This window comes from Antechinus flavipes, chromosome 4 (genome assembly GCF_016432865.1).
Source record: "Antechinus flavipes isolate AdamAnt ecotype Samford, QLD, Australia chromosome 4, AdamAnt_v2, whole genome shotgun sequence".
NCBI classification, from domain to species: Eukaryota; Metazoa; Chordata; class Mammalia; order Dasyuromorphia; family Dasyuridae; genus Antechinus; species Antechinus flavipes.
The window spans coordinates 464,280,215-464,294,501 of record NC_067401.1 but is presented as its reverse complement, the minus strand read 5'-3'; the positions used below and the strand labels follow the sequence as shown (position 1 = coordinate 464,294,501).

The 14,287-nt window shown below is 41.8% G+C and overlaps 2 protein-coding genes across 12 annotated transcripts in view; one reads left to right on the top strand and one right to left on the bottom strand.

The window, feature by feature from the left end:
- DOCK7 (dedicator of cytokinesis 7) overlaps positions 1-14,287 on the bottom strand; it is a 160,097-nt gene that overhangs the window by 85,796 nt on the left and 60,014 nt on the right. For all 11 annotated transcript variants that reach the window (XM_051999529.1, XM_051999531.1, XM_051999532.1 and 8 more), the window contains exon 14: positions 14,007-14,169. In XM_051999529.1, coding sequence (XP_051855489.1) covers positions 14,007-14,169 — 163 coding nt within the window. The remainder of the gene's footprint in view (positions 1-14,006; positions 14,170-14,287) is intronic.
- On the top strand, positions 252-8,250 carry ANGPTL3 (angiopoietin like 3). Its single transcript, XM_051999544.1, has 7 exons — positions 252-771; positions 1,389-1,499; positions 2,581-2,704; positions 2,964-3,077; positions 4,607-4,702; positions 6,999-7,265; positions 8,023-8,250. Exons 1-7 carry the CDS (start codon positions 277-279, stop codon positions 8,202-8,204), a joined length of 1,389 nt encoding a protein of 462 aa, XP_051855504.1. The 5' UTR covers positions 252-276; the 3' UTR covers positions 8,205-8,250.

Below are 14,287 nucleotides of genomic sequence, written 5' to 3'. Positions count from 1 at the left end.
TTTAAAGCCAGATCTGGAAAACATAAGAGAAAAAAGGCAGTCACACATGTTCAACTTCTAACACTTTTATTTGATTATTTCCTAAAACCACCTAACTGAATAAAGAAAGGGTTACCTTCGTTCAGGTTTACACAGTTTAATGATCAACTATATCTTCTTCTGCTGCTCACCTTTTATGAAGCAACCAGGAGTATATATAGAGTTCAGCAATCTAGGTCAGGTATAAGAGGAAACTACTCCCCAACCTCTTATAAATAACACAAATCAGAAAAAAAAATGAGAGTAATTTCCCTCTTTTTTTTAATTGTCCCTCTCGTTATTTCCTCTAAAATTGACCAGGAATATTCCCCACTCGACTCTCCCCCTCCGGAGCCAAAATCCCGATTCGCTATGCTGGATGACGTAAAAATCTTAGCCAATGGCCTCCTTCAGTTAGGGCACGGTCTTAAAGACTTTGTTCACAAGACGAAGACTCAGATTAATGACATATTTCAAAAACTTAACATATTCGATAAGTCCTTTTATGATCTCTCGCTACAAACCAATGAGATCAAAGAAGAAGAAAGGGAGCTCCGGAAAACGACATCACATCTTCAAGCCAAAAATGAAGAAATGAAAAATTTATCCCTCGAATTGAATTCAAAGCTTGAAGATCTCTTAGAAGAAAAGATGCAACTCCAACAAAAAGTGAGAACATTAGAAGAGAAACTAATCACATTAATTCACAGCCAACCCGAAGGCCAGGAACATCAGGAAGTGACCATCCTTAAGGTAAGTACCCCAAAAGCCATTAAAAGGTGTCTTTCCTTTTGGTGTAGGTTTCTTTCCCCCCCAAAAAAAATGTTATCTGAAATAGGTTGGATTTGTAAATAAGCCTTTGAGGAAAATGGCTCCAGGAAAAATCAAAGCTTTTTTAATATTTCAAATCATATCTGTGTTTTCCAAACTTAATTATGTTTTATACAAATTTCCTTTTAAAGTAAATTAGCAAAAAAAAGGCAAAATGTCTTTGAACCATAAGTCATTTGTCAGCAAAATTATATAAGATCAAACAAGGAGAAAACCAAATAATGAAGTGAAAATGTTAAGCAATCACTAAGTGGGAAACATTTATGCAGACTTGTTTGGTTTTTGTAAGGTAGTTTTAAAAAATCCTTTCCTATTGAAATAATGCATTTTACCACATCCATTTAAGGAATTAGAAAACTCAATTTAGTGAAAGCTACAGAGAATCTACCATAAAAGCATACATGCACTGTTAAGGGCAACGATCTGGCAGACGTGGCTGACCAGGGCTCTTAGATCAGAGGTTAGGGACAGGGGAGGGGAAAGAAGGGGACCGCCAGACCCAGCTGGGATGACCACTAACCAGACCCCCCCCCCTCCAGACTTTTGTAGAGCAGCAAGATCACAGCATTAAAGAGCTTTTCCAAACAGTTCAAGAACAGTACCAGCAACTGACCAGGCAGCACGGCCAGATAAAAGAGATGGAAAACCAGGTAAGGCCGTCAGAAAGGACCGGGCTAAGGTACCAGGTGGGCGTTGCTGCTGTCTAGAAAAGTCCCTCAATCTCACAAGACCCTCTTCCTCTTCTGTAGAATGGGGATATGATTATTTGCACCACTTATACCACAGGGTGCTGCAAAGGAAGTCCCCGAGGTCACCATGGTTATATGTGTTGTTCTTCTCCACTAAGGCCTCCTCCACAGGTCAGCCTCCTCACAGGGCAGCAGGAAGGGTAGGGAATGAAGGAAGCCCTTGGCACCGGGACGTCCACTCTAGTAGGTCCCGGCCTCTGAGTGTGAGCTTGGGGACAGACAGAAGTCAGCTGCCCGAGAGCCCCGAGCTTCTGGACAAATGGGCAGGAAGGGGGCCAACTGTGCCCTGGTAGACCTGAGAGAGGACTGCCCACAATCATCAGTGATGGTCCTCCATATACTGAGAGAGGGTGCAGTGGCGGCTCCCCTCGGGTGACCGGAGCAGGAACACACCTTTCATGAGACTGGGGTGGGAAGGGTCCTGGGCACAGGAGGAGAAGGAAGGAGGCAAAGTGGGCAGCTGGGTGTCCTAGCACCCTTGCCCCACATGGATGCTTTTGAGGAAATCCCCTGGAAGGGGAAGGAGACCCCGGGGCCCCCACAGAGCACTCCCTGAGAGGCTGGGAGAGCCAGCTCACTCTGAGGTTCAGGTTCCTCCTCTGTCAGATAAGCTTCATGCTGTGGCTGTTATGAGTAAGGAGGCCCTGTGGAGCACCCCCGTGGGACCACAAAGAAGGCCCTATTGTTTCTTTATCGTTTGGGGGTGTCAGGGTGCTGTGTAGGACCCCATTGCACTTGAGAATTTTTTGGGCAACTTCAGGCACTAAAAATAGGGGTAAGAAAGGGCTCTGGGAGGTGCCCAGGAAGGCCAGAGGCATCCCTGAAGAGCACACTGCCTTGTTTTTGTGTCGGCGATGGGCCCAGCACCGGGCCCCCTTTCTCTCTCCCAGCACAGCCCCCCATCTCTGCCTCGGCACCGGCCCCCTTCACTGGCCACCTGACAGTTTTCAGATTAATCACTCACACATGTCCCTCCTCTCAGCTCAGAAAGACGGGTTTCCAAGAAGCCCCGGACAACTCCCTCTCTACAAAGCAGAGAGCGCCAAGGACCATTCCTTCTCTGCAAACCAATGGAACGAGGACCTTGGAGCACAGCGAGGAGCTGGGTAAGAGAGGCTGGGCTGGAGCCCGGGGGCTGCACAGCACTGGTGTGGGGGGAGCCCCAAGGAAGTAGTACCAGGCTCCCCAAACTAGCCAGCTTGTGGTTGGCCCCTTCCCCTTTGCCGGATCCAGTGACCCCTCTTGGGTCCTGCCTTCTTGGGTTTAAGAAGCCCCGGGCCGCTGTCCCTGAGCAGGGTGGCCAGGGGCGGGGAGTTCTCGCAGCAGAGACTCCCGGTGACCTCTGCTCTGCTCCCCTAATCCTAGACGCGCCGGCCAGCTGCGCGGCCCTGTACGAGGGAGGCCAGCGCTCCAGTGGCGTATACACCATCCGGCCGGGCCACTCCGAAGGCTTCCAAGTCTACTGTGAAGTGAAATCGGGTAAGAAGGCGAGGCTCACGCAGGCGGGAGGGACAGGGGGCGGGAGCACCGGCCTAAGCCCAGCCTCGGGCCCTGGGGGAGTAATCAAGGGCTAGGAGACGCTGCCGCTAGCAGGAGGGGCCAAATCCGAGACCTGTCCCCCTCCTCCCCCGCGCCCGCCGGGCCTTCTATGCCGTCCACGCCTCCTCTGCCAGCGCTTCTTTCACCAAGGAAAGATTTAATTGCGCCTCCTACGTGCCAGCCACGTGCACCAGGCTGAAACGAGGCACTAAAAGGCACGGATTCCGCATTTTATGGAAAGCCCTTGTCCAGGCACAAGGAAAGGAGAAAGGCAGCTCGGGAAGGCCCCGAAGCACAGTGGTTAGGCCCTGGCGTGAAGCCACCCGGATGTTTCCTTGCCCTGTGATCCTGAGAAAGTTCTGTAACCTCCCTTTTCTCATCCATGAAATGGGCGTGATAATAACCCCTGTCTCCCAGAGACCTTTAAAAAAGGTCAGAGGAATCCACAAACATTTAATGTGGGAAGTGTGTAGTGCGCTTCAGGTCTGGATGTTTCGGTTTGATTCTTTTTATATTTCCTTTTCCCACCCACACCATGAACAAAAGAAAAAGGACAAAGTGCTTGTGCACGGCCCGGTCCCTCCTTAGTCCTGGATCAATCCGCTTCTCTCAGGAGGGAGAGCGGGCTCCCTCCTGGAGGCTCCGGAATCCCAGGTCCCTGCACTGGCCTTCACTCCCAAGCTCCTCTGTACCTGCTGTTTCCCATAAACATGCCTCTCGGGCTCTGCTCGCTTCCCCGGCCCCCAGCAGTTCACACCTGTCTGAACCGCCCCCTTCAGCACTCGGACAGCTCACAGCAGCGCCCCCTTCCCCTGCCTCCCAGACCTTCGCTCTTTGCTCACTACCATGACTTCCGGGCACTGGGCCCGACTCCTGGCAGGCCCGCAAGGTGACTCAGCTGGCACCCTGGGCACTTGCTGGAGTCAAGGAGGGGAACCCAAGGAAACCGACCTGCCCTCACAGACTCTTCAACATTCAGCATGTCCTTTTTAGGTCAGTTCTGCTCATTGAACAGGTACAAGGTAGAACCCAAGAGCTGCCTGGACTGGCACCTGTCTCATTATTCCTGCTTTTTGATTGGCCATTCACAGCTTGGAGCTTTTTGTTAGAAAGCTTTCTGTTCACAACTTTGCCCATTTCCCAGCTGGGGCTCCTGGTCGGCCTCGAGAATGAGAGGCTCATCTGTGAGCAGGGACACGAGGCTGGTCACCAAATGAGCAATTAATAAAAGCTTAATGAACTGAACCGAAATGCCAATTAAAATGTATCAGATCAAAATGAGTAGAGAAGATGTGACGAGAGTTTTTCAGATACTCTTGTCCAACTTTTCCAGATGTCTGTAAGTCACGATAAAGGGGAAAGGACTAAGCATTTATATAAATGGCCTGCTATGGGTCAGTCCTTTACAAATCCAGTTAGCATTAAACCAAATCTCTAAATAACTGAAAATGTTTCTTCATCCCTCTCAGGCAGTTCATGGACAGTAATTCAACACCGCATGGACGGATCACAAAATTTCAATGAAAGCTGGGAGAACTATCAACATGGTTTTGGGAGTCTTGATGGTAAGGTCATGCAACTTCCTTAACTCTCAGAATTGGAAAGGGAAAGAAGGGCTCTTTGGGCAGCCATCCGAGCACGTCCGACCCTCTGACTGACATATTCAGACCATAGCAATGGACTTGGAAATTATAACAAATTCTGAGATCAAAAAAGCTTTCCACAGCAGCTTATGATCAAACAGGCTTATTAATGACAGCAACAATTCTCAAACTTTTGGGGCCTCAAGTTCCCTTTATACTCTTGAAATTTGAGGACCCCTTTCAAAAACATCTGTGTATGTGGGTTATACCTCAATATCTACTATGTGGGAAATTAATACTGATAAGTTTTGGAAACATATCAATTTAAAAATAACAAGTCATATGGTACATAAATAATATATTTTTATGAGAAAGCCTAATTTTTTTTAAAGCAAAGACTTAGTAAGCAAAGTGATATCATTTTACATCTTTTCGAAAATTTTTTCAGCATCTTTCAGAAAACAGCTGGATTCTCACATACTCAATCTATTTCAATAGAGTGCTTCAGTTGAAGTCTACAAAGAATCCAGTCTCACCCAGATATGTAGCTGGGAAAAATAGGGGATATTTCAATAGGCGAATAATATGGTATTATTACTCTAAAAACAGTGCTGACTTCAAGGACTTTCTAAAAGAGCCTCAAGGATCCACCCTTGCAGAACCTTTGACCAGGGACTGATTCAGGCAGGATCACTGTATGTGTCAAAATGTGGGACAGAACCAGGCTTACAGACCTGGGGCCCATTCTCTAGCCACACTGGGCCACAAATATCTCTTCCTATTATCACAGAACACACAAAGTCCAATAATGTATTTAAGGATTTTCAAATCTGGGATAACATTGGCTGACAGCAAATACATTTGTCTGAAATATCTATTTGAGGCAAACTTTCTAAGAACAAAAATACTAACCCTGTTGCTGGTGACCAAGGACTTTATAATTCTTTTTTTATGTCTTGGATGAAATTATAAAAAAATTCATTGTGAGTCAAGATTCCTTTTTAAAAATACCATATGTGATACTCCCCTGTCCTGAAATAGATCCTATTTATAATTTAAAATGGGGGATTATTACCCCACGATTATCTAATCTCACCAAGTATACTCCTAGGGCATCTACAGGACAGTCAAGGGAGGAGGGCAGAAAGACTTCTGGTTCTAATGTGGAAGGATCTGAGTTCTGATCCTGGGCTAATGTTCCCTACTGTGCTGCTCAGCCTTAGTTTCCATATGTGCAAAAGCAAGGGGTTGGACCAGATGGTCTTGAAGGTTCCCCCAGCCTAGATCTATTTCTTGGGCACGTTTTGGATACTAGTGACCTTCCTTACCCATTGCTAAATAAGTGTAACTCTGGGAATAAAGGATGGCCAATAAAGGTTAATGCCCTGTTTTATGACAGCGCCCTCTGGCTGTCATATTGAAAGCAAACACTCAGCATTTGCAGGTTAAACTGCAGCCTTTCTCCTCTAACATTCATGTGTAAAGAAACCAGCCAGAACTTACAAAGAACCACGGTCTTTCTCTCTTTTAGAGGCTTTATTTATCTTCAAAATGATAAGGCCTAATTCTACATACAAAAAGGGCATTTTCAAGAACACACGTCTAGATTTGGCCATGTATTATGTATTCTATGCCTACTGAAGAAATAGGAAGGTTTGTGAACTTTTAATTTAAAAAAAAGATTTAAAAATGTATTCCCATATAGTTTCAACTAGCTAGACAAAACATGTATCATTTCGAAAGACATCAGGCAAAAAGAAAGACCTAATTTGCATTTGAAGAGATAACAATGGCTTCATTTCAATTTAAACTAATCTATATTGCTGCTAAGTTGAAAAACAAAAATCTTCTGGTGGTGTTTGAAGTATTTAATCTCTTAGTAAATAACTCAATGTTAGGCCCAACTGTGCTCAACAATATTTGGAAATGAAGTGATCTGTTCCAGGGCTGACCCAAACAGCTTTCTGCAAAATGAAACACTTGGCAAGGTTCACCTAGGTCATACGCTGGCCCTCTTAAAAATTAAGTTTCCAACTGTATCTGCATATTTAAATCTTTTTTTCTAAAATGTAACGTGTCACATCATTATTGCAACCTCCTCGGTTTTATTATTTCAGAAAGTAAACGAGAAGGAATACTTCAAGAGACCACGTAAAATGATCAGAAGTTCAGAATATTAATAATAATGATTTAATTAAACCAACAAATCAAACTTTTTTAAAGAACTGTGCCCTACCTGCGATTCCTATTTACAGACTCACGAAACTTTTCTTTGCAGGAGAATTTTGGTTGGGCCTAGAGAAGATCTACTCCATAGTTAAGCAATCCGATTATATTTTACGAATCGAGCTGGAAGACTGGAAAGACAATAAGCGTTACATTGAGTATTCATTCAGCCTGGGAAGTAAAGAGACAGACTACACTCTGCACCTGTCTGAAATCTTAGGAAACATCCCCAATGCGATCCCTGAACACAAAGATCTTGTTTTTTCGACTTGGGATCATAATGCAAAGGATTATTTGACCTGCCCGGAGAGCTACTCAGGTAATCTTGTTCAGACTAATATTAATACTTTATCTGCACATAGGAGAAATGTTGGGCTAAGTGACACGATGAAAACAAAACCTAAGTATTGCCCACATGCAAAAATAAATGAGAAATTGGGATCAGTTTTACATTCTCTTGGCAAAATCTTGCAACTATCGATGAACTAAAAAAGAAGTTCATTTGGGGCAAGTTATCCTGAGAGTTTTGTCTTTTTCTAAAGCCCCAGGAATTCTACCTTTAGCATATTTGGTGAAATAAGTAATGTTTACTAATATATTACGGTTTTTAAAAATATTATCTCATTCAGAGAAAATAAAAGTACACTCCTGAGGAAGACACAGTTCCAGCATCTAAAAGATGAGCATAGAGTAAATAAGGGCAGTGTTGATAGGCGTGGGGTTCAGAAGTCAGCCGGGGGAGACAAATTCCTGTTCCCAGCATGATCACCTGCCTTTTCTGCCTCAGTCAGGCCCTCTGAGAACACCACCTGTATCTGAACTGCAGTTATTAGTGTTACTCAAACCCAAGGCCTAACAGGGAGGCAGAGCCAGAAGGACACTGCCCACAGCTTTAGACACAACCCACAGCACGAAGCCTGCTCCACCCCCTCGAGCCCTCACTAGGACCATCCGAGGCCCCAAATGTGGCCCCAAGGACGCCGGGCTTCTCAGCAGGAAGGCTGGGACCCAGGCTCTCCAGCAAGAGCAGGCAGGGCACTAATGACCAGCGGGTTCACGCAGGCTATCTTCCCTAGGTGGCTGGTGGCGGCACAACGTATGCGGAGAAACCAACCTGAACGGCAAGTACAACAAGGCCCGGGCCAAGGGCAAGCCGGAGCGGAGGAGAGGCCTGTACTGGAAGTCTCACAACAGGCTCTATTCCCTCAAGACCACCAAAATGTTAATCCACCCAACAGACTTAGAAAGTTTTGAGTGAACTCAGGCAAGTTTCCCAAAACCAATAAACTGAACATTAAACTCAACCCAAAGTTACTGTGGTTTAATAATCAGCAAGAAAGACCTTCAAGACACATTAAGGGCTCATTGATGTGAGGATGTCTTCTAGGTCAATAGCACATAAGCTTTTTCTTCTTTAATATGAATTTGGAATTGGAAGCGATTATAACTTTATTTCGAGGTCAAAACTGTCATCACGCCACCTCATGAACTTTATTTGTCTTTCTCAATCTGATGCCCTCTGACATCAAATGTGCAAACATTTTATGATGTTGTAATTAGTTCCAAATGGACTTTTTTAAACAACCAAGAACATTCCAGCAAGGGCACTTTTACTTTCCATTTAAGGATCGCCCTCTTAACTGAAAAATTATAAAAAGTCTTTTGTTTCTATATCCATAAACCCAAGTTCTTAAAAAACATAATCATGAGTAAATATGAAGGTCAGACAGCTCTACTTTTATGAAGTATTACTATATTATTAATTTAAAACTTGAACTCAATCTGCTAAGCAGCCCATGTGAAAATCCATAATGTAAAACTTAAAATTTACATTACCCCTTGCTGGAGAAAAATCTGTGTCACATGTTTTTATACTTTATTTATGAAATCAAAAGAAGCAAGATAAATTACTGTATTTAAATTGGCTCATGGTCATTAAGTAAATGCAACTGATCATCATTATGAAGTCATATTGACTTTTATATTTTATATCACTGTATCTTATTAATAAGTCTTTTGTACTTTATAAGAGTATATTAATTTTATAGCATTTTAGCACTGGCAGCTGTAAAATACTTTTAAAATGATCTTGTCAGAATATAACAAAAGGATAAATCTAAGCACTACACTAAAAGATGAGTGGAACAGGGATCTCAGTCCCCTAAAACAGGTCAATTCATGATGATGCTGGAAATTTCCAAGTAAAAAAAGAACAATTAAAATCTGGAGGAAGAAACAATAACATGGCTTTGAACGGAAGCAGTAAATCTGACGGGCCTGTGTATGTTTTGCAATTCAATAAATAAAGTGTCTCTGTCTAAAATGACTACGGCATGTCTAAAGAATATCTCTTAAGCACTGAACGTGGCCCCCTTCACTAAAAGGGGCGGGCCTCGTAACACTCACCGGCCATTCTTTACCTTTGCTCTCTCTGGGAACTTTAGCCCAAAGATAAACAAGGTTAGGAGAGTGAATCCTCTAAGCCCATGTTCAGGGGGACAAACACTGAGGCCCCAGAGGTCACTCAACTACAAGCAAGAATGGAAAAGCCAATTGTCAGGGAGTGAGTTGAGCTTTCGAGGGGCTTTGCAAACCAAAGACCCAAATGTTTACTGAAATACAGTTTTTAGAGTTTTTCTTTTATCATTATTTAATCAGGAGTCCAGGGAGTTTTTGAGGCAAGAGGGCTTTTATTTTATCACCATTTGCCAGGAGGCCAGTTTTGCTTGAATAGATCCATAAAAATAAAAGCATTTTGCAGCAAATTACTTTTTAAGAAGCAAAGAAAAAGCCTTCTTTTGATACTTATGCTGCCTCTTCAAATTTAAAATAACATACAGATTTGTTAATTTGCCAATTAATTTAGTGATTTAATGATTTTTATAGATATTATAAATATCTCCCCAAAACCCAAAAGGATAAGAGTTTGAATGTAGGACCCCCAGTCCTGAATTCCAACCTAACTTCAGACACTAACTAATCTCCCGTCTCCACCTGCTCTTCAGACCCCTTGAGCTAGATACACACAGACAACTTAAACTCCATGTTAAAAACTGACCCCACGATCTGCCCCCCAGCCCTTCTCCTCTCCTACTTTTCCAGTGACTGTCGAGGCACCCCATCCTCCCAGCCCCTCAAACTCAGGACCGAGGCGTCCTCGTGGATTCTTCCCTCTCCCCCGTCTCCTGCCCCAGATCCCAGACTGACCAAGGCTTGGAGATTTCACATAAGGCCCCTTGTCCCATCCTGATGCAGAACCTCTTCTCATGGCTGGATTACTGCAGTAATTACTGCTGGGAGGGAGGCTAAAGGCTCTCCCCTTCATTCAGCCACCAAAATGATTTTTTTTAAGTGCACGTATGACCATGTCACCTCTTACTCAGTCAACTTCAGTGGCTCCCTAGTGACTCCAGAATCCAATATAAAATGCTATGTGGCAAACCAAGCCCTTCCTAACCTAGCCTCCTGATCCCTTTCCAGTTTTCCTCTGGCCTCCTAGGCTCTGGGCACTTCCATGCCTGGAAGTCTCCACCTCCCTGACTCCCTCGGTTCCTTCAAGCACCTGCTAAGAGAAGGAAGCCTTCCCCTACTCATCTTGTGTTCTTCTATGTCATCTTGTCATATTTGAGAGCAGACACTGTCCTTTGCCTCTTTCTGTATCCTTAGAACTTAGAATAGTACCTGGCACACAGCAGGTGCTTAATAAAGAATTGTGAGATAACCTTTCTAAAGCACTTTGAAAACCTTAAAATTTTGTACAAAGTGAGCTATTTTATTGCAGAATTACTCATCTATGAATTCGCTAATTGTTTCTGTGACTTAACGTTTCCTGAATCTCTTTTCCCAAGCTCTACCCTGCAACACTATAAAAGCAGAGTATTTCTCTTCATGCCGTTGATTCTGTTCAGCTTGAATAGAGAGTGTGGTGGCTCTGAACGGTACATTTTTAGATGCTACAAAGTTAGAATGGATTCTGCCCCTGACAATCAGTAAGCACTTATTAAGCACCTGTTGCGTGCCAGGTGCTGCCTATAACTATGACCACCAATGAAATCCATTGTTTTGTCCCTGTCCTTTGACCTCCCTTCCTCATGAACTTGTATTTGAGTAAGAACATGACTTATTTTCTGAAAAATGCAGCAGTGGGTAAAAAAGGCTACTACTGCTTCCATTTGCCAAACTTTGTGCGCTTCCTCGAGGACACCCTTCATCTAGAAACTAATTAATCTCTTTCTGGAACAAAATAATGTATTCTCCTTGCTTCGATAGCTCTCTCTGGTAACATATTACTCACGTAGAAGCACGATCATCTCCATAAAATATGAAACTTAATAACCTTCACATCACATACCACAATTTATCAATGGTAAGGTTTGTTAACAGATTATGAGCATTTTACAAGAGAATTTTCTATAAGGAGGCACAAAATATAAGAAGGAATATGGTTAAAGCACAATTTTAACCTAAAACCAATTTGCCCTGATGAAAACTATTAAAATCTATAGCACGGGCTCATGTTCAATAAATGTTTAAAAGGAATATGCTTAATCTTATTGATGAGCATAGATGGGGCTGCTATTCTCTGGGGAAAAATTTGCTCACTCATGGGAAAGAGCCTTTCTGCAACATTTTTAATGAACCTAAAAATTTTTTTTTGGCTCCTCTACTGCAGTCAGTACTTAATAGTTGGGATGAGTGTCAGATTCTGCAATTAGCAGGACAATTTAGAGGCGATCATTACTGAATATAGTGGGATAGTCTAGATGACCTTTCAAGGCCTGGTCTCATGTTAAACTTCCATAAATCTACTCCTAAAGCTTAACGGTTTATTCACAAAATTATGTAGACCTTTAGTAATACAGTACTGGATGACATATAATGGTACCTAAAGTTCTTGATCCTACAATTTATGTTCTTTAAGCTATATACTCACATCACATATATCAAACAAATGAAAATAAAAATAAAAAAAAAATTTTACAACCATTTTGCTATATGGATCTTTCCAGCCCTTCAGTGAAGGCAAGACCCAGAATCCCATGGACCACTCAGACACAGATTCTTTGACCAATATAACTCATGTCCCACGAGAGTGGAAATGTTATTGATAAATGGACTCATTCATCTGCCTTTCCATTTATCATTTCTAAGCATGTCATCATTCCTGTTGGATGTTTTTGGCACTCCGAGTACCACAGTAACATGGTATGAAACGATAACCTGGGAAGGTAAAGGAAGCTAATTATCAATAACACATCCACTCCTATATCAATGTAAAAAAGATACATTACATATATTTTCTAGCAATGGGACAGAATTTACTTTTATTCTTCTACTCTATATGCTTATAAATTCTGAATGTTATTTTTATTCCAAGACACATTACTTAAATATTTTAACATCTAATATTAGCAAAAATTATACTTAATCAAATGACTACTTGTTTTTTAATCAGTAACAAGAGAGCAGAACTTCAGTAGACTAAATAATCCATGTTTTATATAATCAAAATGAATTAAAATAAAATCATAAATCATAAGACATTATTTATTTAAAAGCCAACCTATTTCCCTTTGCATTCTTCTGTCATCATTGGTAACTGAGGTTTTGAAACAATTCCTTTGAAAACTTTAGTTACTATTCTGTTCTAATCATTAATACTATTCTTAACATTAAGGAAAATGTCAATGTTTCTCAAGAGCATTTTTTAAATGTCTAAACTTTTCCAATAAGTAAAAGCTGAATGGAATCTTTGAGGAGTTTCAATTGAAAAGCAGACTGAGAGTGTGAATAGTAAATAAGATTCAAGGTGTCATGGGAAACTAATTATTACTTTTAAAGACGCCACATAAAAAGCAGGAGCATGTGTGGATGGCAACAGCTGGCTTCCAACCGACCTTGACAGTGCTAAGACCAAAAGCAAAGGTCAGTGTCACCTGAATATAGAATTAAGGAAGTATGGCTATAATTTACAAAATTACATAGTACTGTTAGTGATAGTACAATTTAACATTGTTAATTTGGTCTAGATATGGGATTTCAACAGGGGAAACTCCCTGTTTCGATGCAGACTGGCAAGTCTTTGGCAATATTCTAGTCTTACAGAGTTGGCCCTGGCGCTGAGAACCCGAAGGAGCATGAGATAGGTCACAGACTGAAGATATCTTGACTCAGAGGTTGGCCCTCGTTCATTATACCCTCTGACCCAACATTTATATGTGCAACCTGTTGGGTAACAAACTGATAATTTAATCCAAAACAGATATGATATTGACCTGCTAAAATCATGCAGAATGTCTGCAAACAGGGATCAACGACTGACTGTATGCTCCAGATGAGTAGGGTTTCTGTTTTAAGCTGCTGATTAAACATCTGTTGAACTCAACTTTTAACTCTGGGGGGCACAATTAATTTCATCTAAAGGAAAGTGGATGAGAGGATCTCTATGTCCTTTCTAGCTCAAAAACTCTACAACTTTTACCAAGAGGTGACAGGAGAATTCATAATGGGCTTCAAAGAATAGATAAAAGACAACGAAATGGTTAAAAAAAGGCTCTTGAAGAAAGGTTAAGATACTACAGTCATTTCACCCGGCAAAGGAAAATTTGCAGAACAATTATATTGTCTTTCAATATATGAAGAGTTATTACAGATAGAATAATAAAAAGACATTTGACTCATCTGGTAAAGATTGAACACAAGGAAATGAATTTCAACATGAAACAATATCTTTAGGTTAAATATCTGAAAGTGTTTCCTGGTTTAGGACATTTTTAAAGACTGAAATGGATTAAAAAATACATTCTGGAATTATCTTGGCAATACGCGTTAAAAAATTTCGTAAATTCCTGACTTCTCAATGTCCACATCTAATATTAAGATTTTATGAAGGCGATTTATTTCATTACTGCTAAAGGGTTCTGGGCAGAAGGCTAGATGAGGGGATAGCACTGTGAATCTGCATATCTTTGGTTCCTCCTTCACCTAAGTTCTACATTCAGGTCTTTAGGTAGCTAATTTTTAATTTCCCTTCCTTGCACATCAGATGAAAAGCTCTTACCTGTAAGTAGTGTTCGGGACATACACGTCCCTGGCAGGAAATTCCAGGATTTCTCTAGTAGGTCTAACTCTACTGTCAGGATAGAGTTTGACTTGCAGCAATTCAGGGGTTAGGCAGTAATGGGGATTCTCTGGTGCAGGTGAAATGTCGATCTTCAGTTGAGCTGCAGATTAAAAAATGATTACTCCAACAACTAAAAGAAAACAAATTTTAGAATCTATATTTAAACTTGCTTTTGTTAAACGAGTGAGCTGAATGTGTATTATTTCTTATCTTGAAAC

Bases quoted from the DNA above. Each gene is read 5' to 3' on its own strand.
- ANGPTL3 (XM_051999544.1), top strand. From the start codon at position 277: ATGAGAGTAATTTCCCTCTTTTTTTTAATTGTCCCTCTCGTTATTTCC. The intron at 772-1,388 runs GTAAGTACCCCA...CCCCCCCTCCAG, and splicing joins AGGAAGTGACCATCCTTAAG to ACTTTTGTAGAGCAGCAAGA. The intron at 4,703-6,998 runs GTAAGGTCATGC...TTTTCTTTGCAG, and splicing joins TGGTTTTGGGAGTCTTGATG to GAGAATTTTGGTTGGGCCTA.